This window comes from Protopterus annectens, chromosome 11.part0 (genome assembly GCF_019279795.1).
Source record: "Protopterus annectens isolate FY-2018-M chromosome 11.part0, PAN1.0, whole genome shotgun sequence".
Taxonomy (NCBI): domain Eukaryota; kingdom Metazoa; phylum Chordata; order Ceratodontiformes; family Protopteridae; genus Protopterus; species Protopterus annectens.
The window spans coordinates 1,227,404,052-1,227,429,782 of NC_056745.1; the positions used below are offsets into that span (position 1 = coordinate 1,227,404,052).

A 25,731-nucleotide genomic window follows, 5' to 3' on the forward strand; every position below is an offset into this window, starting at 1 on the left:
AGCTAGCGATTTAATTACCTGAGAGATGACATTATTTGAATGACAGATATGAACATTTAATATAAAATGCATTGTTACACACAAAATGTTGTCCACTTAATTGTAATTCTGTTTCTAGAATAAAGTCCACTCATTTAAATATTATTCTATCTACATATACAACACTACCAATTTCAAAGAACTTTTCTCATATAATGTATGCAGCAACGAGTCTGACTTTTCTTCTTTGAAGAGAACAGTGATGCCATAAATACAAGAATTCCTTATCATATGTAAATTAATACCACGACTCTGGTAGAAAGACAACAAAGGAGTACAAACATGCAAATAAATGTTTCACAGTGGTGCCAAATTATCTTCAAATGAACTAAGCCCCTACTGCATTTACTGATTCTAGAAGAATATGGAATAAATTGTGATATGTTGTCATCACCATTACAATAGTTTCAGATGAAGTATTTAGTGGTATATCAAAGAAAGTACACATTTTGTAATGACTGCATCTCTTCATTAAGAAAAATCATTCAAAGCCAAATTGTTTTTTTTTTTACAAAATAATCATGTTGCCAAAATTCTTTTGATCGCAGAAATGTTCCTTCTTCAGTACATATATCACTTTAAGTCAGTTCCACTCTGAAGCAGTCGGGTGCCTGCTACATCTGATACACATTGTCACGTTAAACACCTCCTTGTCATACACATATGCACAATCTTCTGTTTCTCTGCCACAGCCATGTTTACCGCTCACCATTTAATCATATGGTAATATACCACAAATTTGTCTGCCACATGAATTTGATCTCCAGCCACATTAATCTATTTGGAATAGCTAGTCACATAGTACACCCCAAGATCTATGGCAGTTGGACACAGACTTGTGTGAAGCATGATAGAGTTCACCAGAACAGCTGTCCCTATTCATTCCAGCCCTAGTTACCTCTCTTGCAAACAACATTATGGCAAATACTGAAGCTGACTATCTGCACTGACATGTCTGCCAAAGAAAACAATACTGACTGTCTGCAGTTTATAAGGATGGAGTAATGAAAATAAGCAAGGAAGTGTCACAGCATAACAGACTCAAATTCTGGAGTAAGTATTTCTGACACTAGATGGTCATCCTGCATGGATTCATAGAAATCATAATGTAAACAAAAGTTTATGGTTAAGAGAGATCAAGTAGGAAGATTGAAATAATTCCTCATCTGTGTAGTTGCAGAAAAAGAACTATTTACAATGTTAGCAGATAACAGCAGAGTATGAAAAGATGGAAGGGAACCTGGCAATAGAGACAGTAATGAGGGACTCTAGGAAATGTAAAAAAATAAATAAATTATGGGAGCTAGTCCAACTGCCTTTCCAGCTGCAGAAGAAGTTGGAAGTTGTGCTTAGTGAACAGATGATTACATTTTGCTGTCCCTGCTTATAGACTAAACAGTCACAGTACCAGCATAGTAGCTACTTTGTAAGTCAGTTGGCCAGGAATAGGGGTCTATAATTATAGGCTTGCTAGTCACATTCAATAGTAACAAAGGATAAAATAAAGATTCAACAGGGAAGAGGGATAGAGTTCCTCAATGCTAATTCTCTTGCAGAAAGTCAGCAGTGTAATTTTATACAGTGGATCTTTCTAAACCAGCTTGATGCAGTTTTAAGTGTCTCACCACTGAGGTGGGCAAGAGAGAACCTATAAATATGGCAAATCTGCACTCTAGTGAGGCCTTTGACCATGTATGTGATAGAAGGTAACTGGTAGGTGAGAATATTGAAGAGTAAGACAGTAGGGAGAAAAATGAACTGATTGATTGACTTACTAGAAATGCAGGGTGAAAGTTAGACAGAAACTATATTCAGAAAAGCCAGTAATCAGTGAAGCATTACATGAGTCAGCATTGCACTGTCAGCTTTATTTGGACCAGGTATATCATTAGGTGTTGTGAATAAGATGAGCCTGTTCTCTAATGAAACCAAGAAAGACACAATCATCAAGTAGAGGAGGACAGTCTTCAAGGATCCCTGGTGCATCCTGAAGGGTGGGTAGGCGGGTAGGTAGATGTTGCAATTTAATTGCAAAGCATTAAATATTATTCATCAACATGGAAACACACTTGCTAATGGGTTGGCCGTAAGGACGAGAGATGTGAGAAGGGATCAGAATGGTTGTGCCCACAGCTAGACTGAATTATGAAATAAAGCTGAAGAACAACAGAATGTACGACTGTGTAGATAGGAGGGCAGATTGAATGTGCATAGGCAACATCGGTGTTGTGGTTTGGGCAGCCATGCAGAGGATAGAAGGTTAGACTGATAAGGCCTACATGCCACAAATTTACTCAAATGGAGACAGGAAGTGGGATGAGTAACATCTGAGAAAAGATTGAAAGGGCTAGGTAAGTAAAGTGTGAAAGTAAAAAAATATATATGCAACTTAATGGCCTTATGTCACAGATGGAAATTTCTTATCTGTGATAGTGTGACCCAGGTTTGATCCAAGATGTTGGTGACAAAGGGATAGATGGGGGGATTAAAACATTCTAGATAACCTCACCTTCTTGGTGGGAGAGTTAAGGTTTTTCTTTTTGGGGAGACGCAGAGTTCACACCTGGAAGGCCACATTTCAGTAATGCCATCAGATATCTAATGGTGGGAAACTCAGGTGAATGCACATGAGTGCTTCTTCTAATAGTGTAATTAATTATATGCCCTGAGTTAGGAGTAAAGAGTATGTAGGTAAGATACCCCTTTAACCTACCATAACTTTTAGTTTTTGTCAACAAGTTCTCACCACCCACCATGAAAAAGATTAATGGGTGAACAAGTGGGAGGCAAAATGAAATAGGCAGGGTACCAAAGAGGCCTGGATGAGGTACAAAGGAATGTGAGAAGATATCATGCAAACATACCTTAATGACTGGCAAAAGTGTAATTGCTAGAGCTGCAAAGCATATACTGGGAAAAGGAGTGAATCAAGCTTTGAAAAAGGAATTACTGCTCCCAGACAAGATTGAGAGATCATGGAATACACTGCCAGAGACAGTAGTGAAATGTAAGTGACTGGAGGAGTTCTTGGGTAGACGAAAAATTGAATGAGTATAGCAACAGTAAGGGAGAGGCAAATGCCTAAGGGTTCACTGCAGAACTCAGGTGAACTTAACTGACCTTAAGTCTTCTTCTATCACCATTTTCATATGCACTAACAGTTCATGGCCTACTGGTTCACCAGTCTGGTCAGACTAGCAGGCTCTGACCAGATTTCATATCAGTGGGCAGAGATTGGATGGCTTGAAAATGGCAATCAAATATAAAATTATTTCCTTGGTTTAGGATACAAAAGTTATCATTTCTGGACTGTTCTGCAGCATGGTCTAAAGTGGCTTGACTGCAGTGTTATTAACCAATAAGATGTGAAAGGCTTGTCATGGTCATATGACATGCTTCGACTGACAGCATTACAGGATTTCTCTTACACACACAAGCACACACACACACACACACACACACACACACACACACACACACACACACACACACACACACACACACACACACTGCCCAGTTATAAAACAGCATGTTAAGCTGTCAGTTCATATAATGTAATAGCAAAGCATAGTCGATGGTTTATTTCAGTAGGGGTCAGGGAATCCCCTCACTGGATGCCTTACTGCGATTATGCAGTGAGCAAAGATGTAATACACATTTTAGAGGGGCCTTACCTCTGGGCTGTTGCAGAAATTAGTCATATTACACATTTTGACTAAAAATGTTACAAGATTTTTTAACCTAATTGTGAAGAAACATAACTGCTCACTGGTAGGATATACTGTGCCTTGTAGCCCTAGATCTTGGGTTAAGACCTGAACTCTCAGTGTCTGATTGGAGTTGTATACTTTGTATGTGTCTATGCCATTTTTTCCCTAGCTAATCTTGTATTCTTCAAAAGGCATGTTGGATTACTGATTAATCTAAACTGTCCATATGTTTTGGTTACCATTCCGTGATTGTTCAAGGTTGTGGCTGAATAGGATCCACAGGCCAACCCACTCAGCCAGTTAGCAAATAGATAAGTAAATAAATAAACAAACCATTTAGAAATACATTCTTCTATTTTTTTTTTTAAACCAAAGACCTTTCTCATAATGCACATCACAAGAGAATAGAAGAGATGGGGTGGTTTATTGGGAACAGCAAAACACATCCAATCCTTAAGGCAGTCATCTACAGTTTTTTTTTTTTTTTTTTGTAAAGCTTTCATACTGTCAAGGATTAAAACTGGCAAAAGCAAAGATAACAGAAAATAAGAGGGAACCAGAAGTCAGAATACAGTTCTTCACAGTGTTTTAACATGCTGTATCTGCTTTAATGACTCTCCTGCTCGGGATCATTCTTCTAAATGAAATGGTGCCCAAGTGACCCAGCTGTTAATTTAGTACATTAGTATGAAACATGTTAACAAACACCAGGCTACAAGTTCACAAGCCTGCATTAAAAATCTTAAAGCAATATTGCCAGTTGTTGCTGCCCTTGATTCAAACGACAATGCTGTATGCATTATAAACCTCTTCTGGTGTTTTTGGCAAGCTGAATTGGTCAGGTTGCCAGTACATTAGCTGGCTAGTAAAAACCTTCTGTATTTAATGAGAGCTACAGACACATATACATGTTCCAGCCTGCAACAAGCACTTTGCTCCACTGGGACAGCCTTGTTAGCAGCTCTCCATTACAGTATTTTGAGAAGATCAGTATTTAAGGCTCATAATACCATCAGGGGAGTTACCTGTAAACAAACCAACAGTAAGGTCTGCATAATTAATATGCATCAAAATTAGCATATTCACAATATGAGGGAGAACTGGTGCTGCTTAGAAACAGAAAGTGATATAAAACAAAACGGCTAGATGAGCCAGGTAAATGATTCCAAACAGCACTGTAGGGGGCACCTGTGACATCATTTTGGAACCCTTTTAAAGTTGTTCAGGTGTTGAGAATTCACTAATGACCAGTGCTTACACAGGTAAAAGATGAGCCAAAATTACATTTCTCAGCAGGAGCACTAGACAGAGATGTAGGAAGGCATTTTTCTTATCTATGAGCTGCCCAGGTGTTGGAAATAACTAAATTCCATTCTGCATGGTAATCTTTCACAGTGCATTAAGATCAGACTGAATAAACTCAATGCTTATTCATCCCTCTGATGGAACAGATGCATAAACAGTACAGATAATGAGTGCAGGACCACCAAAGACTTGTTAGCCTCAAATACAATGAACAATGAATGGGTGCAGTGGTATGCTGTGTAACCTGGTTTTGCATCCCATTTCATTGTAGCACCCCATCTTTTTTTTTGTACATTGAACACTGGCCACTTTCAGCCCTACTAAATGCCTGCAGTTTAGAAATAGCCTGTAAGATCTAGTGTTTATTATGTAGAGGAAAGTCTAGTGTTTATTATGTAGAGGGAAGTCTGATACTGCCATGAACAGAATGTGCATACCCTGGTACGAGTGCAAGAAATAGAAACGTAGGAAATGTAGGGATAGCAAACACGCAATAGAGACAGTCTGCATAACTGGACCCATGAAACTCCTTTGGTTCTATAAAATGGACTATAAATCAAAAACAGAAACAGGATACTGTACACTATTAGTTTATTAAACATTGTTACTAGAAGAGAGTTGAATGTCTCAGTGATCTGAAACACATGAAAAAGAGAAAAGTGATGGCAGATCTGTGGATTACAGTTACCTGGCCTCTCTTTGTGAAGCAAGCTGTGCCTCTCGTCTACATACCACCTGTCTAGTTTGTATACAGGACACTTCCTAACATTTTTTTATAACAAAGAGATCAAGAACTGTGGTCCACAGCATGAAGAGTAACATTCGTCTTATTTTTGGCACATACCTGTTGACATACATGCTACTATATTTGGCAAAAAAAATTTGAATTAGTGTGGACAGTTTACGGCTTGTTTTGGGGCAGGCAGAACCTTGACATCAAAGGCTCAGATGCATTTTTCAGTGCTACAAGAAGTACCCAAATAAAATCCAGATTTCATTGGCAAAGGAAAATACAGAATCTGAATATCAGTCCCTTCTCTGTCCTTTCCTCACTACTCACATGAACAAGCCAAAACAACCGTGGATTAGTGAATCTCAGACTTTCTGAACTAACTCTTTTTATACTGTTTGCTAGATTTAAGTGCAAGATTCTTGCAGTATCACATCCATCATAATGAATTAAATTTGTCATGTAAAGTATTTTTCATCTAGTAGTTTATTTTAAGTTTATGCAGAGAATAATTTGCCAAATTAAAATGCTGGCTTGCCTTACCTTGCCGGGAGTCATACTGTCGCATTTGTACTTCCTCCACACAATCTGCTGGGAACCATCCTGTTCGTCCTTTGACTGTACCCTCCCAGAAACCCCCTTCACCGATGCTCAACACTGTGGGAAAAAAACAAATGCTATTAACATCAAAAGGATATGGTACAAATGTTATGGTAAACTGATTTTATGTTTTGAAGTCGATAGCAATTTGGAATGAAAGGACTCACTGTAAGTTATCCTAAACTTATTTCACTAAGATGCAGTTCAGAAGGACTTGAGCCTGCAAAGTACTATAAAAGTAACTATTTGTTGGTTAGGCTTTGTTCCACCAATACCCACACTCACTATACTTATTACAAATTCTCCCTGCAGTCACACATGCAATGGTGAAAGTGGTTCAGTTTCTCTAAATCATGTCTCATCAAACAGTACTGCCCCATGTTTTAGGGAATATTTCACCCATAATATTGCCCATTAACGTTATGCATAGAGTGACACACCTGGCAAATGAGAGACCAATGTGCTTCTGTACTCACCTGTGAATCTGCATCAGATCACCTTACATGGAATATGCACCAAGACAAGAGCTTTAACTGTTGCACCTAAACCAGCCTATTTGTCATGAAACAACTTGCAGCCTTAGGGCAGCATAGCACAAAATACTTCAGCGTACCTTCCAAAGCTCAACATCTATATCAGATTGTATAGTAACCCATGTTTCATGACATAACCTTTAAAGTCTGTAATTCTCTACTTAGATCAGTACCAGCCTACATTGATCTCTATGTCTGAGTCAGTGTAATGAAACCAGCCCTGATATGCTTTCATGGAGCATCCACTAAGCTTACAGATGCACCTGCTACATTCTGCCTTGAATAATGTGACCTGTAACATTTGGCCACTGCTGCTAAAACAACCTCAGTCCAACTTTCATTGAGTAATATCTTTGCTTGGAGATCTACGGCTATAGCTAGTCTGAGTGACAGTTCTTTACTATCTGCATATGACCTCTTCATCATGATTGTTGACTACGAGTATATGAGGCAGAGATAGCATTACAATTCCACTTCCTTGGACAGGAGCATCACTGGCATAACTCTCAACTGTCCAGATTTTCTCAGAATGTCCAGATTATTGCCATGTATTTTTGGCCTGTTTCCCTTAAAATTGTGATTTCTGGGAAATCAGTTGCAAATCACAGAGGAATGGTGTCAGAAAATAATGAAAGACATTTGAGATTCAAACTTCATATGCCTTCAGAAAATTCATGCTAATGCAAAACCTATTATTGTATCAACTTTCTAAGTTTATAAGAGCAATATTCAAAAATTGTCCCTATTTTTGCCCCCCCCCCATTATTTACGGCTTTGTCCAGATTTTTTGCTGTGAGAGGTTGAGAGCTATGATGACTGGGTGTTGGGAGCTAAAGCATATTTACACTGTTTTATCTATTATTGGTTTATCATTGGTTTATCTTGTTCTTACTTGCAAAAAAAGAAAGCAAACAAGACATAAGTGTCTCACTTCAGGGGTGACCCAAGGTTACTTTCTGCTTAATTGACTTGATCAGACTCACATAATATACAAAATAAGAGGTGAATAATAAGAAAATAAAACTTATTAGCAATGTACAGACTTTAAGAGGTGAATAATAAGAAAATAAAACTTATTAGCAATGTACAGACTTAACTGTCTATGTCATAGTGCCTGATATAAATACATAAATAACAGTTTGGAGGACTGAAGATTCATGTCTGTATTGGTACTGGTCAACTTTTAAATGGGTGATTACACTAATGAATAGGATTTGTAGAGACTCACACTATAACAAAGTGACTAAATGTACTATAACCATATCTGCAATTGCTTGAGTCCACTTTTGAAAGTGTGTCCCGAAAGTACCACATCAAAACAGTGATTAGCATTTTGCTTCACATTAAAAGTTTGATCCTTAGGTATCACACTCATGCCTAGATAGATGTATGTCCTCCCTCCCACTGAATCTGTAACTTTAAGCACTATTCACATGCCTGTGCTTTAATTAACTGCTACAGAAGTGGTCCCTATTTTTGTTAATTTTTGCATTGGCAAAAGAGTACTACCATGTTAAGGAATGCTGTTTTTTGCTATATGCTATATATATGTAGCGATTCATATAATATTGACCCTTTGTACTGTAACACTGAATATATTGATTATTGACCTCCGTTATGAAGTTTGAATTTAAGGATTATACTCCCATTCCCCACCATAAATGCATCCATTGTGTAGAACTACTACTGTTGCAAGTGGCACCCAAGAACCATTAACACCTAACTGGCGTGGAATGTCCCACTTCTAGCAGCCTACACACGTCCTTGCATTCCTGACATTTTCAGAAAAATGAACTTAAAAGCACAAGATAAACAAATGAAAGTATATTGTGAACAATAAAAGATATTACAACTGCACAAACAGCAATGCTATTAGTAGGAAGTATTGTTTACAGCAATACTGATCAGTGCATCCATAGTCTTTCTACAAAAGCTGTAATGTATTATAATGCACATAAACCCAGAGTAATATTTTTGGTTAAACATTCATAAACAAACTGTTATACCTTGTAAACCCATAACGTTTCTATAAAAACTATAATATATTATAATGCATACAAACCCAGAGTAATATTTTTTGCTAAACTTTCATAAACAATTTGTCATATGTTGTAAACTATACAACCTAGACATATATTGTTAGCTAGACATAAGCTTTGACATGACAAGAAATTGATCTCTGGATGCATGCTTATTGAGATATTTACAGAAACATGAAACATATTCTTAATTGTATATTGGCAGTATACTTAACGATGAATATCTCTTAAGATGTGCAACTTACAGTGCAAATATCAGTGACAATTTTCTTCAACAACAACTAATGTTTCACTTGATGCCATGCAATAGTTTGTAAGTCTTTTGTTTTTTGAACTGTTAAGTACATGTGGAAATTACTTATTGTCATAGTTACTAACAAAAAAACGTACAATATCTCCAATATATTGTGACATAAATGGACATCGACAATGACATTTCCTGTCTCCCCCCATAGGATTTCACACCATATCCCTCAATAGCATGTAGGTCTCTAGGTAATGAAAATATAAACATAAATATGAAAATATGAATAATAGGTAGCAAAAAGTGATTAATTTCTCCACTATGGGACATCCTAAATTAATAATCTTAGTGCCATTTTGTTAATTATTCCTTGACCTTTCTAATACTGCCTAGTATTAGCTGGTAAGTCACTTACCTAAAGAAGCCAGACCCAGAAAAGATATGGATGGCATAAGGAACTATTGGGTATTAACTGGACAAATATAAAAAGGCACTATAAGCTTGAATAGCTTAAGCTTTGATGTTAGCAAATATGAAGAACTTATAATGAAAAGGCTTGCTCTGAAGAATAAATGAGTGTAGACACAATTTTTTGTAGAAATAATAAAGCAGTTATAAAAAAAACAGCATAAATGCAAGTTACGCTTTAACTTGGAAGATCTATGTCTGCACCTTCAGAAACTGCTACAATGTCTGATTTAAGGGTTTTGTTTTATATCACAGCAGAATAAAGGACGTGAGCTCCTACTGCAGACATCTAAGAACTATATTTTTGTGTTCCTATACACTTTCATTGCTAATGCCTGTGGATAAAGCAATATTTAGGCCTTCTCTGAGAGTGTGTATTGTATCATCATACACTAAAGTCAGCGGGTGATTCCTCTCATACATGGTCCTTTTGATATTAACTGTTCTCCTTTGTCTGCTTTAATAATTTAGGTTTTCTATGTAGTTCTAGCAGCATACAGACCACCTTTGATTTCAGTGGTTTTTCGGCTACGTCTCTTCTTGTTCACATTTAATCAGACTTCTCAGCTCTCCGTGATTTTGCAGAATGACCTTCTTTCTTCTTGCCCCTCATAAATTCTTTGATTTTCTAGCAAAGCACCGAGTATTACAGCCAGTCAATAACACCAGAATTAGTTTCATAGCTTTTATTGATCATAAATTATGTATTGATACAAACCCTGTTCTTCTATTAACTTTTTAAAGTGGAATAGAGTAATATTTCAAAATTGGCCCTGGTATGGGTCTTGTCCCCCCCATTACATTTACTATGTCTAGAATTCTTGAACAAAGATGCATTTGATATCTTCTTTTTCAGACAGGAAAGCCAAGTTAACATTTGTAAAGGTGGGATATGAAAGGCTGTCAAAAGACTATTGTCACTATCCATTCAAAAATGCAATTGGGAATTTGCTCAGAAGTATGTGCTTGTCTGTAATTTTCTCAAATGAAGTTTGCTGTGTGTAAAGTTTGCCTTTAAACCAAGGTACAGACACTCTATTGAATATAGTGTGTGCGTGTGTGTGTGGGGGTGGAGGTGATGTAGGAGCTTACCTGCAACTGAAAAAAAAAAATCTTTCTAAAAACTGAAGTGATCACATGTTTTGCAAATGTGATATGGATTTTAAATACATATATTGTGGTTCCATTACTATGGTTAAACTTACCCACAGCAAATTACATAGCTCAGAACGTTCATGTGATGAATTTGTTTAGTGATCCATAGATGCCCTTAGTGTATGTTATAACCCTTACCCAGTCTTACTAAAATTGTGGTCCCCTGTCTTTTGTACTCTGTTTTTCCATATAGACATGGTAACCAACGTTCATCTGAAAACAAAAGTATTTACAGACTACTCTGTGGATTTAATATAAAACTGATTCATACAACATAGCTGAAGCTGTAATGTTCTAGACCAAAAACAGTGTATCAGTGCAATGTCAACTCCTTTTATCAATCTAGATTTTTTAAAAGTAATTTTAACATCAAAAGTTGTTATAAAATGACTGCACATAGTTTTATCAGAAGGGATTTCACTGCTTAGTGTCACACCTAATACATTTCACTTGCAAGGCACATTATAGTTTCTGATACACGTTCAGCTCATAGGCTGAATTAAATTAATTTCTTACTGTTTGTCATTTACATAGCCTGCAGCAGTCATCTTTTCCTTTGCTATTCTGTCACCCATTGCATTTAAAGAGGATCTTTAACCCAAGGAGATGCAGAAACTGTACAGTGAATGTCTAAACAAAACAAGGAGCAAATAGGCCATTTATCAACAAAGAATGCTGGCCTGCGTCTTTTTTCCTCAATGCAATTTAGATATGGTAACACATAATTTCATTTCAGAATACCTCAGAATGTGGTAACTTGGCACAAAGAATGCATACATCTATAAGGTGCTTGAAAGTATGGGTATATTAAAAATATATTATAAGCTTTCATTAAAATATTGAAACCTAGTGTTTACAACACTGCAGGTGCCAGATTAAATACATGCTCATAACTTTATTTTTAGATGTTTTTAGTACAAGGTATTCATATGCCCCAACATTATGAATAAACGTAGTGGTAATTATAGGAAGGAAATGTCACTTCAGAGTATATTTCCTTTCAAGGTGTCAGACACACACTTTGGCCTACATTTGAAAGTTGACACTCTCACTAAATGGACTCAGAAATATGTCTGTTCAAAGTTTTAGCTCAACGTGCTGAAAATTAAAAAAACATGCAACACTGAATATTTTCGGCCAGTATGTAAATACATAGGGATCCATCTGCCATATTAAAAACAAACTCATAATATAAATGATTTTTTTAACCAACATGTGTAACAAACCTATGTTATGTATCTTTTGTGTAATCTAAAGGTGTAAACATATTCAGTTCATGCCCTGCAGATGTTTTAAGAGGACTGCACCACATTGTCACTAACACACATCAAGAAGTGCTGGGTCTGGGGAGGGTTGTCAGATATCGGACTGCGCAGAAGAATACTGTCAAGACCCTGAGCATATGGAACAGGATATATATATATATATATATTTTTTATTAGGCCTTGCAGAAATACAAAAAAGTATTATTTTTACACAAACCCTAGATCACACTTTATGCTTTTGTACTTTATTCCAGGGTATATTCTATCATGGCTGAAGGATTTCTTAGCAGAGTAATGTCTCAATAGTCTGTCTCAGCTGAAGGATTTCATAGAGGGTCCAAGTGGAGAGATGATAAAATCAGCAAGCAAAGTAGAGCAGTATTGCTGGAATTGAGTTCATCCTCAAGTCTTGGTGAGTACCTTCACAAGGTGGACCCTGTTTTTTACAAAATCTCACCAAGATGACATTGCTATATAGATTATATTTTATATAGCATATATCATGGACTGAAGTAGGTTAAAAAAAGACAGCTGGGTACACAAGTCCCAGGATAAAAAGATGCCCAATCCTGGCAGGTGCACTGGTGCCAGGACTGGAAAAAATGACAGTGTCAAATCCTCAAGACATGGAAACGTTCCTACAACAGTGTTAAGCCAGGCTCAGTGGGAGGATGACCCCTTTGTTGTAGAAGGATGTAGTAGTACACAAAAACTGACAGGCCATAAAAGAGCCATAAAGAAGATAGAGTGGACTATTGAGGATAAGAAAGAAATTATGTATTGTTACTATTATGCAAGAAGCCCAGAATTTCTAGGCAGAAGACATGTATAAAGATTAAGGGACAAATTCGAGAAAAGAAAAATACTTGCACAAGAAAAACTGTCAAAAGCTTCAAATTCAAATTTGTGTTCATTACTACAACAGATTTATCCAAAACATTATATAGAACAAGAAACCTTGGGCTGTTTGTAAAAAGAAGTGACTGAGGAAGTACAAAAATATAAAGAACAAAATCTAGAGATTTTTGAAAGATATAAAAAAGAAAAATGAATACGGGAAAGAAAGAAAGAGAAATGTGATATGGTGCAATATTTATACAAAGGAGAAAGCCAAATTAATCAATACAAAAAAGCAGCCCGCAAGATATTCAAAAAGTAATACAAGCAAAAGCATTCAGATATGGAGAATTTCACATTACAAGAAATAAGATCACAAAGAGGGGGTGTAGAACAGAAAAATAGTAAAGAAGAAGTTAAAACGTAGAAGCTGAAGTTATGGAATACCTGCAAAGTAAAGGATTTAGTGTAGGAAGTCTAACTCAGGTTATGTCAAAGGATGATGAACAGTGAGTCCCCAAAGTAAGGAGAAACAGGAGGAGCAAGAGACATCTGAAGAAGAAATATGGACATGGGAAAGAATAAGAGATATAATATGGTGCAATACTTATGCAAAGTAGAAAGAAAAACTAATCAATACAAAAAGAGCAGCACCAAAGATATTTGAAGACAAATACAGGCAAAGGTATCCAGATATGGAATATTTTACATTACAAAAAATAAGAAAACAAAGGCAAAAAGTACAAAAAAGGATTAGTAATGGAGAAGTTAAAGAAATAGAAATTGAGGTTATAGACTACCCGCAAAGTGAAGGATTTAGTGCAGAAAATCTTACGGTGATAACACCACAGTTAAGGAGAAACCAGTGGAGCAGGAAACATCTGATCAGTTGCCATATGAAGATACTTTGAAGTCTCCTAGGAAACCAATACAAAACTTCTGTTGGAGTTGCACAGCAAGGAAAGGAACAGGAAAATGGCAACTCTGACATGGTCAATGTTGTGGAGTGATTGGCCAGTGAGCTCCCATATGAAAGAGCAATGGATGACACAGGATGAAACGGAACAGAGTGTGGCACAGGAAGATGGTTTAGAACTTTCTGTAGAATGCCTGCAGGAAATGGAGAACAGAGAAAAAAAAATGATTTAAGAGAAGAGTTGCCTGATTTAATAGAGGTGAACAGACATATTAAGCTCAATGAAAGAAATAGACTACAGAAAGGCAATAAAACTCAAAAACTTCGAAGTATGATGAACACAGTAATTAAGAGTGTTGTTAGAAATCTGTGCAATATAACAGAAGTAAATAGGATATATTACTGTGCAGCTAAATTAATAATAGATAAAGTATTGCCACAGAAACACAGGGCAGTAAAGGAGAGGAAGGGAGAAATCAAAGTCAATCATGAAGTATCGAATAGAGAAAACTATAAAGAAATTAAGACAAGAAGTATCTGAAGAGCACAGAAAAGGGAACAGATCAATAAAAATACTCAGAAAGATAGACGTGATAAAAGCAATGTGCAGTATAAGAACAGATCAAAATCTATCGTGCTATCGCAAATAAAAATATTAGCACAAGCAGAAAAGCTTAGAAGATATGCTGACAAATATAAAAGAAAAGTACAAAATAAGAAATTTATTGATGACCCAAAAAGTTTTATAGAGGACTGGGAAACAAGGCAAAAGGAATTGAAACGCCACCCAAAAAAGTAGAAATGGATGCATTTTGGAGAAATATCTATGACGATCCCGTGGAATATAACAAAGACACTTAATGGATAGAATAAGTAAAAGAAAGAATAAAATGTTCAAAAGTGCAGGGTATGAAGCAAGATGAAGTAATGGCCAGAGAAAATGACACAAAATTAAGCAGAGCTCCTATATGGAAAACCCCCAGGCCCAGATGTAGTACCTAACTTCTGGCTAAAAGTATTGACATCATTACATGATGATTTAACCATGAGTAAGAAGTATTTATATGAACACCACAAACAGATATGAACCTGGTTATCAACAGGAAAAACAATACTCCTCCTCCTTAAGAGCGAACCTGAAAACTAACCTAAAAATGATATGCCAATAACTTGCCTTCTGAAGCTGTATAAACTATACACTGGAACTGATGCAGACAGTTTATAGCCATTTAAAAGAAAACTTAATAATTGCACTAGAACAAAAGGGTAACAAAAGAAAGTCATATAGAACAAGTGATCTTTTGTTGTTAAATAAAGTCATAATGGAAAACTGTAAAAAGGGGAATAATCTAAGTATGGCATGGACTAACTACAAAAAAGCACTTGACAGTATCCCACATTCATGGATAAAAGAGTGCTTAAAAATGTATAAGTAACACCCTACATTGATCAATTACATTACAATGGCCATGAAACAGTGGCAAACCACTTTGCAGTTGCCATGATAACGGATAAATTATTACTCCAGGGATAAAAATTCAAAGGTGGATATTCCAGGGTGACTCTTTATCACCACTGCTTTTTTGTCTTGCCCATAATGCAATAAGCTGTCTACTTAACATAGTAGGTCATGGCTACAATTTGTCTCCCAGAAACAAGAAAGTGTAAAGACTTCTCATCTTCTTTTTATGGATGATTTACAACTATATAGTTCATCGGATGAGAAACTGAAAGCACAACTGCAAGTGGTCAAATCTTTTTCATATGATATAAGATGTTGTATTTGGTCTTGAGAAATGTGCAAAAGCAACCTTTAAAGCAGGAAAGCTGCAGCACCAAGAAAACATCAGCCTGGGACAGGAATGTTATATAAAAGAACTTGAACTAGAGGGAGTGTACAAATATTTGGGAATTGATGAAAGATCAACAATTAAACATGAAAAAAATGTGAATAAAACTTAGTAAAGAATATTTTAGAAGACTGAAATTAATACTAAAAACAGCTCTGAAATTTAGAAAAAAAACGTTCAAGCTATAAACCGATTTGCTCTTCCTATCCTAACTTACAGTTTTGGAGTGATTGACAGGACCCAAAAGGTATTGGATCAGTTGAACAGGAAAACAAGAAAAGTGCTTCATGCTTATCAAATGATTTATAGAAATCAGTGTATACCAAGACTATATATTCTCCATTCTGAAGGAGGTATGGGCCTACTCAAAATTAATTACTTGTACAGATCTGCAATTGTAGGACTGCATACCTATCTGCTGACCTCACAAGATACAAAGATAGTCAAAGTTTTAAAACATGAGGAGAATATACCAAGGATGACTTCTCTGTTTAGTTTAGCAGAAGCGTATTAGTGTCAAGCAGGAATGGAAATCAAACCAGAAGCAGATAAAAATCAGGCAGGAACTGAATGTGACAACACACAAAAGAAAGAATAAAAGGTGAAGGATCAGATGAGAAGATAAAAAATGTGGAAAATGCAGAAATATAGTTGCAAGTACAGAAAACTCTTGGAACAACCTTATGTCAATCAGGAATGAATGCAGGAATGGTTAAAAGGGGGTGAATTTAAACCAAAAGATGAACGGTTAATATAGGTGGCCCAAGATAGTGAACTAGGTACAAAGGTACATAGGTTTATAAAGTCCATTGAACATGCGGGAGAAATAGAAAAATGTAGGTTTTGTAAAACAATTGGAAACAGTCACACATTGAGTTGTTGGTTGTGATATACTAGTGGCAGAAGGATTATATACTGAAAGGCATAATAATGTGGCAAGACTGTTGCATTGTGGATCGTGCAAACATTACAGTATTTAAGTAGGTGAAAAACATTGAAAACATGAGCCACAAGGCATTATAAAAATAATGAAGTTTACATCACATGGGATCACGTTACCAACAGTTCAAAAAAAGATGCAAAACAAAACCAGTTAAAGTAGTTCATGAAAAGAAGACAAAAGTAGCATTGATCATTGAAATTACTACACCCAGTGACTACAGTGTCTTATGTATAGAGAGACACAAAGTCATAAAATACCAGTGCTTGCAGGCAGAAATGAGGACAAAGTGGAAGTAGGATACTCAGAAAGTTCCAATAGTAGTAGTAGGAGGAACAAGTCTTATAAAAAAGAATTTACAGTCGTACTTAGAGATCTGTTACCAATACATGTGACTCCGTATGAATTGCAGAGGGAGTCATTACTGGGCACATTGCGGATGCTGCACAGAGCACCTCTGCCTAATATCAAAGATTGAAACAATACTAATTTCATGAACTTTAATCATATTTTGACTTAGGAATGGGGTCCATTCCCATCATGGTGTTAGAAACCCAAAAGACTTGGAGAAATTAAAAAAGGAGTAATGTGTCAGCGTTCTATTTCAGCTGAATGATTTCATAGAGAAATAACGAGTCAGCATTCTGTCTCAGCTGAAGGATTTCATAGAGAAATAATGAGTCAGCATTCTGTCTCAGCTGAAGGATTTCATAGAGAAATAACGAGTCAGCATTCTGTCTCAGCTGAAGGATTTCATAGAGAAATAACGAGTCAGCATTCTGTCTCAGCTGAATGATTTCATAGAGAAATAACGAGTCAGCATTCTGTCTCAGCTGAATGATTTCATAGAGAAATAACGAGTCAGCATTCTGTCTCAGCTGAATGATTTCATAGAGAAATAACGAGTCAGCATTCTGTCTCAGCTGAAGGATTTCATAGAGAAATAACGAGTCAGCATTCTGTCTCAGCTGAAGGATTTCATAGAGAAATAACGAGTCAGCATTCTGTCTCAGCTGAAGGATTTCATAGAGAAATAACGAGTCAGCATTCTGTCTCAGCTGAATGATTTCATAGAGAAATAACGAGTCAGCATTCTGTCTCAGCTGAATGATTTCATAGAGAAATAACGAGTCAGCATTCTGTCTCAGCTGAATGATTTCATAGAGAAATAACGAGTCAGCATTCTGTCTCAGCTGAAGGATTTCATAGAGAAATAACGAGTCAGCATTCTGTCTCAGCTGAAGGATTTCATAGAGAAATAACGAGTCAGCATTCTGTCTCAGCTGAAGGATTTCATAGAGAAATAACGAGTCAGCATTCTGTCTCAGCTGAATGATTTCATAGAGAAATAACGAGTCAGCATTCTGTCTCAGCTGAAGGATTTCATAGAGAAATAACGAGTCAGCATTCTGTCTCAGCTGAAGGATTTCATAGAGAAATAACGAGTCAGCATTCTGTCTCAGCTGAAGGATTTCATAGAGAAATAATGAGTCAGCATTCTGTCTCAGCTGAAGGATTTCATGAAAAAGTAATGTGTCACTTTTCTGTCTCAGTTGAGGAATTTTATACAGGAATGAAGTCTCAGTATTCAGACTCAACAGAAAGATTTCATAGAGGAGTAAATTCTAAGTATTGTGTCTCAGCTAAAGGATTTCATGTAGGAGTAATGTCTTACTACTTGGCCTCAGCTAAAGGATTTAAAGGGGGAGTAATGTCTTAGTATACCGAGTCAGTTGAAGGATTTTTAGAGTAGTAAATCAGCTGAAGGATTTCATGGAGGAGTAATGTCTCACAACTCTATCTCAGCTAAAGGATTTAATGGAGGAGTAATGTCTTAGCATTCCACCTCAGCTGAAGGATTTCATGGCAGAATAATGTCTCAGTTTTGAGGCAGTAACAAAAATGTAGCAGGCAAGTAACTTGGAATGAGATGATAATATTCATGAGCGTGCAGTCAACAGGAGGTACAATGAAGGTGGACAAATGAGCAGGAGGGAAGCAGCTGTCCACTGCAGCAAAAAGATCAAAGTGAACAGAATAAAGGAACAATTGGAACAGACAACAAGTATTTATCACATGCATTAATCATTGGTCACAGTAGACACTTTAAATGACACAGTAATCAGGAGACATAATGCATGCAGACATGATCGGGGGTAGTAAGAAAATGTTTTGAGCTTTCGTAATGAATAGACTTTCTGTCTCATCCCCTACTTGATCGTTACACTACTCAGGTGACTTACTGGTTTATTAACTATGAACGTATGTTTAAAATAGATATATCGGTATGTTACAAGAGACTACAACTACTATTTATGTCCTATCATATGTTAAACCAAGGTTCTTCAGACTAAGATCTTTTCCTTATGCAATACGTACTAAAGAAGGAAATAAAATAATCAGATAGTTGAAACTCAAAAATTAAAACTATTCAGACTGGGCTGTTAAATGCTATTCAAATAACTTCACTAGAAATATACCTCTATGCGTGGAAAACCTTTTGCAATAATGGAAAGGGCATAGATGTTTTCAAAATTAGACAGGAGACATTTATTTACTTATCTCCATTTGATAAGTAGATGGATAGGCTGGTCCACAGACCCTTTGCAGCCATGACCTCAGCTATGCTCATCAGCAGGTAGTCTGAATGATCAGTAAATGAAGTGCTTCATTATAGGTTATCACACCAAACCATTTATCTTTTTCAGTGTTATTTGTACTTTTTATATCTCAGTTGGATGTATAGAGTGTGTTACCATGAATATCATGTTACTATTTATATACATGATATTCTAGTAACTCGGACATACTTGAGAATCAGCTGCAGAACTTCAAAGTGTACAGGATATAGGTTTGATTCTTAAGAGAATTGGATTTTTTAAACAAATGTACAGTGCTCTGGATGTGTAGTTGGGATATGTAGTAAACACACTTGGTATACTTCTTATAAAAAAAAAAATCAAGTAAAAGCCATTGTGGGGTGGGGGGGACTCTGTCTCTTACTAGTGTTATAGAGTTGAAGACATAATTTGGGTATGCTTACCATAAAAGGTTCTAATTAAGGGCAGAATTCCAAAACAGTCTGCACTAAGCATTAGATGCATGCAATATCCACAAACTAGCACCAACCATTTAGAATTCTATAAAATTCAGTGGAAAGCTACTAGAACAGTGGCGAATGTGAAATGCAAGTGATAAGCAGCAGTAACTGCATCATTTTCCCAATTCTAAAAACTAATAGCAACACACCATGCCAATAAAAAACTAGAAAGTAGCTCCATACCAGAAACGATATTCTGCAGTTTAGAAAAAAATAATATTTAAAAATGCACTTATCTGCTGCTGAACTGCAGACAATTAATGAAAAGTATGTTTAACTACACATAGCATTCAAGAAATGCTAGTGTGGGCAATGGAATCATATTCACTAATGTAGAATATGCAAATTTTGAGAAAGAAAATGGAAATCATTATGAAACATTTATCCATTTCAATGTTCATGTAACAACCTGGCAGAGAGCTCTGTACAGAATTTGACGGAAGGGATGACAAAAATGAAAGGTAACACTACTGAAACAAAATGATTGCAGTTCTTGTTTAGCTAGTGAATTACACCTTAGCTGATGAAGGATTTGTGTCGGGGTGAAGTCCACATTTTGCTTGCATTTTCCAAATTTGAAAACAACAATCCAAAGAAAATAGCAGGCATAGAAGGTAAGAAGTTATGCACCAAGAGATGAGGTCCATGTGTGAAAGTATGGTTCTAGATCAAAATGGATTCTGAAGTAACTGAGAGCTTTAGGACCACTGTCTCATACTTCGGTCATAAGTAACAATTAACCTGTGAAAGGGCATGTTGGCCAAATAAGTACCAGGCACACAGAAGCTGCAAGAGTATGTACACTTTGTAAAAAATATAAGCTTCATCTGGGTTTAATTTTTCCAAATCTTTTAGGGTTTCTAATGCCATGATATTAATGGATCCCATTCATAAGTCAGGGTATAATTATAGTTTATGAAATTAGTATTATTTCGGTCTTTGATTTTAGCCAAGAGTGCTCTTCTCAGCACCTGCAATGTGCCCAGAATTGCCTCTTTCTGTAATTCTGTGAGGTTACAACTATTGATAGCATATCTAAATATGACTGTTAATTCTTTTTTAATAGAACTATTAAGAACAAACAAAACCACAAACCAAATAAACAGAATAAGAGGAAATCCGCTAGACCAAAGTCCACGAGCCAACTGAAAATTTATTGTGAGCGCTTTCATGCACTTCTCATGAGTGCACTTCTTCAGACCATGGTCCTCTTATTCTGTTTATTTAATAGACCTATTTCTCTTATTACTTTTGGAACTGTCTGGTTATCTTTCTTCTGCATTGCTCTTGTTTCTTCCTGCAAATCCTGGTATTTTATGACTTTGCATCTCTGTACATAAGACACTGTAATCACTGTGCGCAGCAATTTCATGATCAATGCTACATTTGTCTTTTTTTCATGGACTACTATATCTGCTTTTCTTACATCTAGTTTTTGAGCTTTTGGTATTGCATGATCCCACGTGATATTAAGTTCTTCATTCTTTATAATGCGTTGCGGTTCACATTTCCATTGCTTCTCAGCTACTTCTATATTGCAGTGTTATTAATGTGTTGTTAATGGGTGATCCCATGTAGACCTCTCAACTGTAGAGATTTTCGCAGAATGTCCAGATTTTTGGCTCTTATTTTTGGCCTGTTCCTCTTTTTACCAGGCAAATCACTAGGATGATCTCAAGATTGTAGTTATTAAATAATGACATACATTTCAGTTTCAGACTTCAAATCCTTCAGAAAATGTATATTAAAACAAATCCTGTTACTCTAGTAACTTTCTAAGTTTATAAGAGCAATATTTAAAATATGTCCCTATTTGTACCCCCATTTCATCAAGCTTTGTCCAGATGTTTTGCATTAAGAGGTTGAGGCATGATCCCATGTGATATAAATGACATAATTCTCTATAATGCTTTGTGGTTCACGTTTCCATTGCTTCTCAGCTACTTCTGTATTGCAGTGTTATTAATGTGTTGTTAATGGGTGATCCCATGTGATATAAATGACACCATTCTTTATAATGTTTTGTAGTTCATATTTCCAATGCTTCTCAGCTATTTTTATATTATACTGTTTACACAATCCCCTGTGCAACATTCTGTTTAATTTCTCAAAGTATTTTTGGGTTTCTAATACCATGATGGAAACGGGCCCCATTCTTAAATCAGGCTACAGTTAGAGTTCATGAAATTATTATTGTTTCAGTCTTTGATGTTAGCCAAAAGTGCTTTTCTCAGCACCCACAACATGCCCAGAATTGCCTTCTTCTGTAATTCAAATGTGTTACATGTATTGTTAGCATATCTAAGTACAACTCCAAATTCTTTTTTATTAGACCTGTTGCTCCTACAGTTATTAAAACTGACTATCCTTCTTCCACAATGATCTGATTTCTTCCCGCAAATCCTAGAATTTTATGATTTTGTGTCTGTCTATAAGTAAGACACCATAATCACTAGGTGTAGCAATTTCAGTGATCAATGCTACTTTTGTCTTTTTTTCATGGACTACTATATGTGTTTTTTCTCATATATATTTTTTGAGCTTTTGGTAACGGATGTTCCCAAAAGATATTAAGTTCTTCATTCTCAGTAATTATTTGTGGTTAATGTTTTTATTGCTTCTCAGCTACTTCTATATTGCGGTGTTTTCACAATCCTCAGTGCAAAGGTCTTGCCACATTATTGTGGCTTTCAGTATACAGGACCTCTACCATGACTGTATAATACCTAACAAAAAGAGGTGTGACTGTTTCCAGTTCTTTTTTGACAGAACCTGCATTTGTCTATTTGTCCCAACGTTTCAGTGGACTTTGTAAACCAACATGTATGTAGTCCAGTATCCAGTCTGTAATGAGGAGTTTCCCATGTGCTTGGTACCAGAGACACTTGATATACCTGTAGAAGTTATAGCTGAGCAGCCCATGTCTGGGTCTGTTGTGAAAGACAGAACCGTTTCTTTGCATGCTTCAGATTTACCTGTTGCCACCAAAACTTAGACATTATATAACTGGAAGGCACACTTCTACTTACCTAAAAGATTTTTAGACACCTGTAAATCCCTTTGCCCTGTAAAGAGCAAGATTATACTCTCATTTATTAGACATTCCAAAAAATGCTGAAGACTTCAAATTGTGAATTGTGGTTTTAGTTCATATATTTGCCACACCAGTGAAAGTTCAAAATTATCAAAATCTGTTCCACCAACCAAGGTATTGCTGTACTAAAAATTTAAGTTTACAGGGAATCTGTGCATACAAAGACAGCAAGGGATGTAATAATTTATTGTATTTTTATAATGCATGTCTTTAGGATCCAACTACAGATTTACTGGCTTGATGAAGTTCTCAAATATCTGTAGCTCAAACCACACTGGATCTATTTTATTTCCTGTTTATCAGCAACTATGCATATGCTGAGCTGCTCATATTCTTAGTGGTTCTGCTTTGCACTGAGTTTGGATTATTTCTTAAATCTTTCTAGACATTTAAGGTACAACACAAAATGCTAGGTGTACTTGCAAAGGGAAAGTAGACCTGTATCAAGAACAGGTCCTAGTCCTTTTAGACTTAAGAGTGGTATTTTGGTACCAGTAAAATAGACAGGATCGGTATATCCAACCAAAAAATCCCAGTAGAGGTAGGAAATGTAGCAGAAAGAGGTATCTCTCTGTCTTATCAGTCAGCCAGCATCCTGCTGAATCCCCAAGAAATATATAGTAGACACTCCAAATAACCAGTAGACAGAATTTCATTTCACAGTTGTTTATTATTGCAAGCAAGCGCAACTTAGTGTTATTACAGGGTTAAGTCATTGTTTTTATTGTATAGTAAATGGGAGTGGCTAGGGCTGGTAGCCAATCAGCATGTGTAGGTGTGTGAGAGTGGGCTGAAGCCTTTATTCAAATTTGTGCTGAAAGGTGAACCAAGTCCTCGCACTCGCATTGGATTATCAGCGAAATCATAAAACACCAATCAGAATTGTTACAATCCCCACTATAGCTTAAATAAGGTAATGGACTTTTTAACTAATGCATAATGGAAGGAACGTATTTTCAATAATATAACAGAAGGAAAAATATGCATGTCTTTTTATTAACATGTTAGCTTTTAATGTGTTAACTGGGGGACACTAGAGGGCACAACTGATATATTTAAAGGGTTACCCTACAACATTGTAGCTTACTTAGGGGTACACACTATAAACAGAGAGGCTGAGGGAATGAAAGCATTCTACAGAATGAAGCTCATTAACAACTCATAATCTGAGAATCTTTAAATAAACACTGTAATAGTGATTTTGAGGTCTGAACTGTGTCTATGAAAACTAGATCTGAACCCCAGATACTCTCATATACGTTCTGTGGCACATGGTGCAAGCTAGATGGTTTCATTACATCCCATTGTTACTTATCTGGTTAAGGTGAGCCTGCCTTGTTACTAAGATGTAATAACGTGCAGATCATTGTACTTATTTGGTTATGGTGGGCCTGCCTTGTTACTAAGATGTGATAACATACAAATCATTGTTACTTATCTGGTTATAGTGGGCCTGCCTTGTTACTAAGATGCAATAACATACATATCATTGTACTTATCTGGTTATGGTGAACCTGCCTTGCTACTAAGATGTAATAACATGCAAATCATTGTACTAATCTGGTTATGGTGAGCCTGCCTTGTTAGTAAGATGTAATAACATACAGATCATTGTTACTTATCTGGTTATGGTGGGCCTGCCTTGTTACTAAGATGTAATAACATACAGATCATTATACTTATCTGGTTATGGTGGACCTGCCTTGTTACTAAGATGTGATAACATGCAGATCATTTTTACTTATCTGGTTATGGTGGGCCTGCCATGTTACTAAGCTGTCATAACATGCAGATCATTGTTACTAATCTGGTTATGGTGGGCCTGCCTTGTTACTAAGATGTCATAACATGCAGTTCATTGTACTTATCTGGTTATGGTGGGCCTGCCTTGTAACTAAGTTGTAATAACATGCAGATCATTGTACTTATCTGGTTATGGTGGGCCTGCCTTGTTCCTAAGATGTAATAACATGCAGATCACTGTACTTTTCTGGTTATGGTGGGCCTGCCTTGTTACTAAGATGTAATAACATGCAGATCATTGTACTTAACTGGTTATGGTGGGCCTGCCTTGTTACTAAGATGTAATAACATGCAGATGTGTGAAAAATCAAAGCACTTTAGCTCATTTGTCTTCTGATGTTTTCTTTGCCTTTTGATGGTTTTACTGTACTCAGGAGAGCGAGCCAAAATGCTCACTGGGAGATCCAAACATGCTTGACAATCCTTTTTTATTTGCACTTGTAAAACACACAGGGCAAATTAACAAAAAAGAATAGCATGTTGAGTATGGTGCTGAGAAAATGTTAATTAAAAGGTAAACTTACACCTTTCGAGAAATGCACAACAAATAGGAATGAAGAGGAAAAAATGGGAGGTTGTTCAAATGCTGTTTGGGAAAATAAGAAGTAAAGTTAAACAGGGATCTAAAGAAATGAACCTGAGTCCTGGGAGTAGTGATGGTAAGAGTGACAGCAACAGGTAAAGATTCGTTACATCCCAGTTTGTGTTTGTGAGAGATACATAAAAGTATCTGTCATAGAAGGGCTGCAGCATTTGTGATCATGTAAAATAAAGGCAAGTGAAATAGTTACAATTTCTCTCCTGAGGGAGATGTGTATGCATTTATTTAGATTTTTTTACCCACTCAGCACAAACCAAGAAACACACAGATATAGAGATGTGTGTGTGTGTGTGTGTGTGTGTGTGTGTGTGTGTGTGTGTGTGTGTGTGTGTGTGTGTGTGTATGTGTATAGTATGGAATGTGAGAGTAGAATTATTATTTACAACTTTGGGTGCATAACTCATTTTATACATATGTTGCATCTCCAGTTCCCCAGTAACATACTGCTGAATAAAATAATCACCTTTTGAATTATTTATTTATTTATTGCATATAAATTACA

The 25,731-nt window shown here is 36.3% G+C and overlaps 1 protein-coding gene across 5 annotated transcripts in view; it reads right to left on the reverse strand.

The window, feature by feature from the left end:
• Positions 1–25,731, reverse strand: part of SHANK3 (SH3 and multiple ankyrin repeat domains 3) — a 7,266,504-nt gene that overhangs the window by 2,417,585 nt on the left and 4,823,188 nt on the right. For all 5 annotated transcript variants that reach the window (XM_044088609.1, XM_044088608.1, XM_044088610.1 and 2 more), the window contains one exon: positions 6,328–6,441. In XM_044088609.1, coding sequence (XP_043944544.1) covers positions 6,328–6,441 — 114 coding nt within the window. The remainder of the gene's footprint in view (positions 1–6,327; positions 6,442–25,731) is intronic.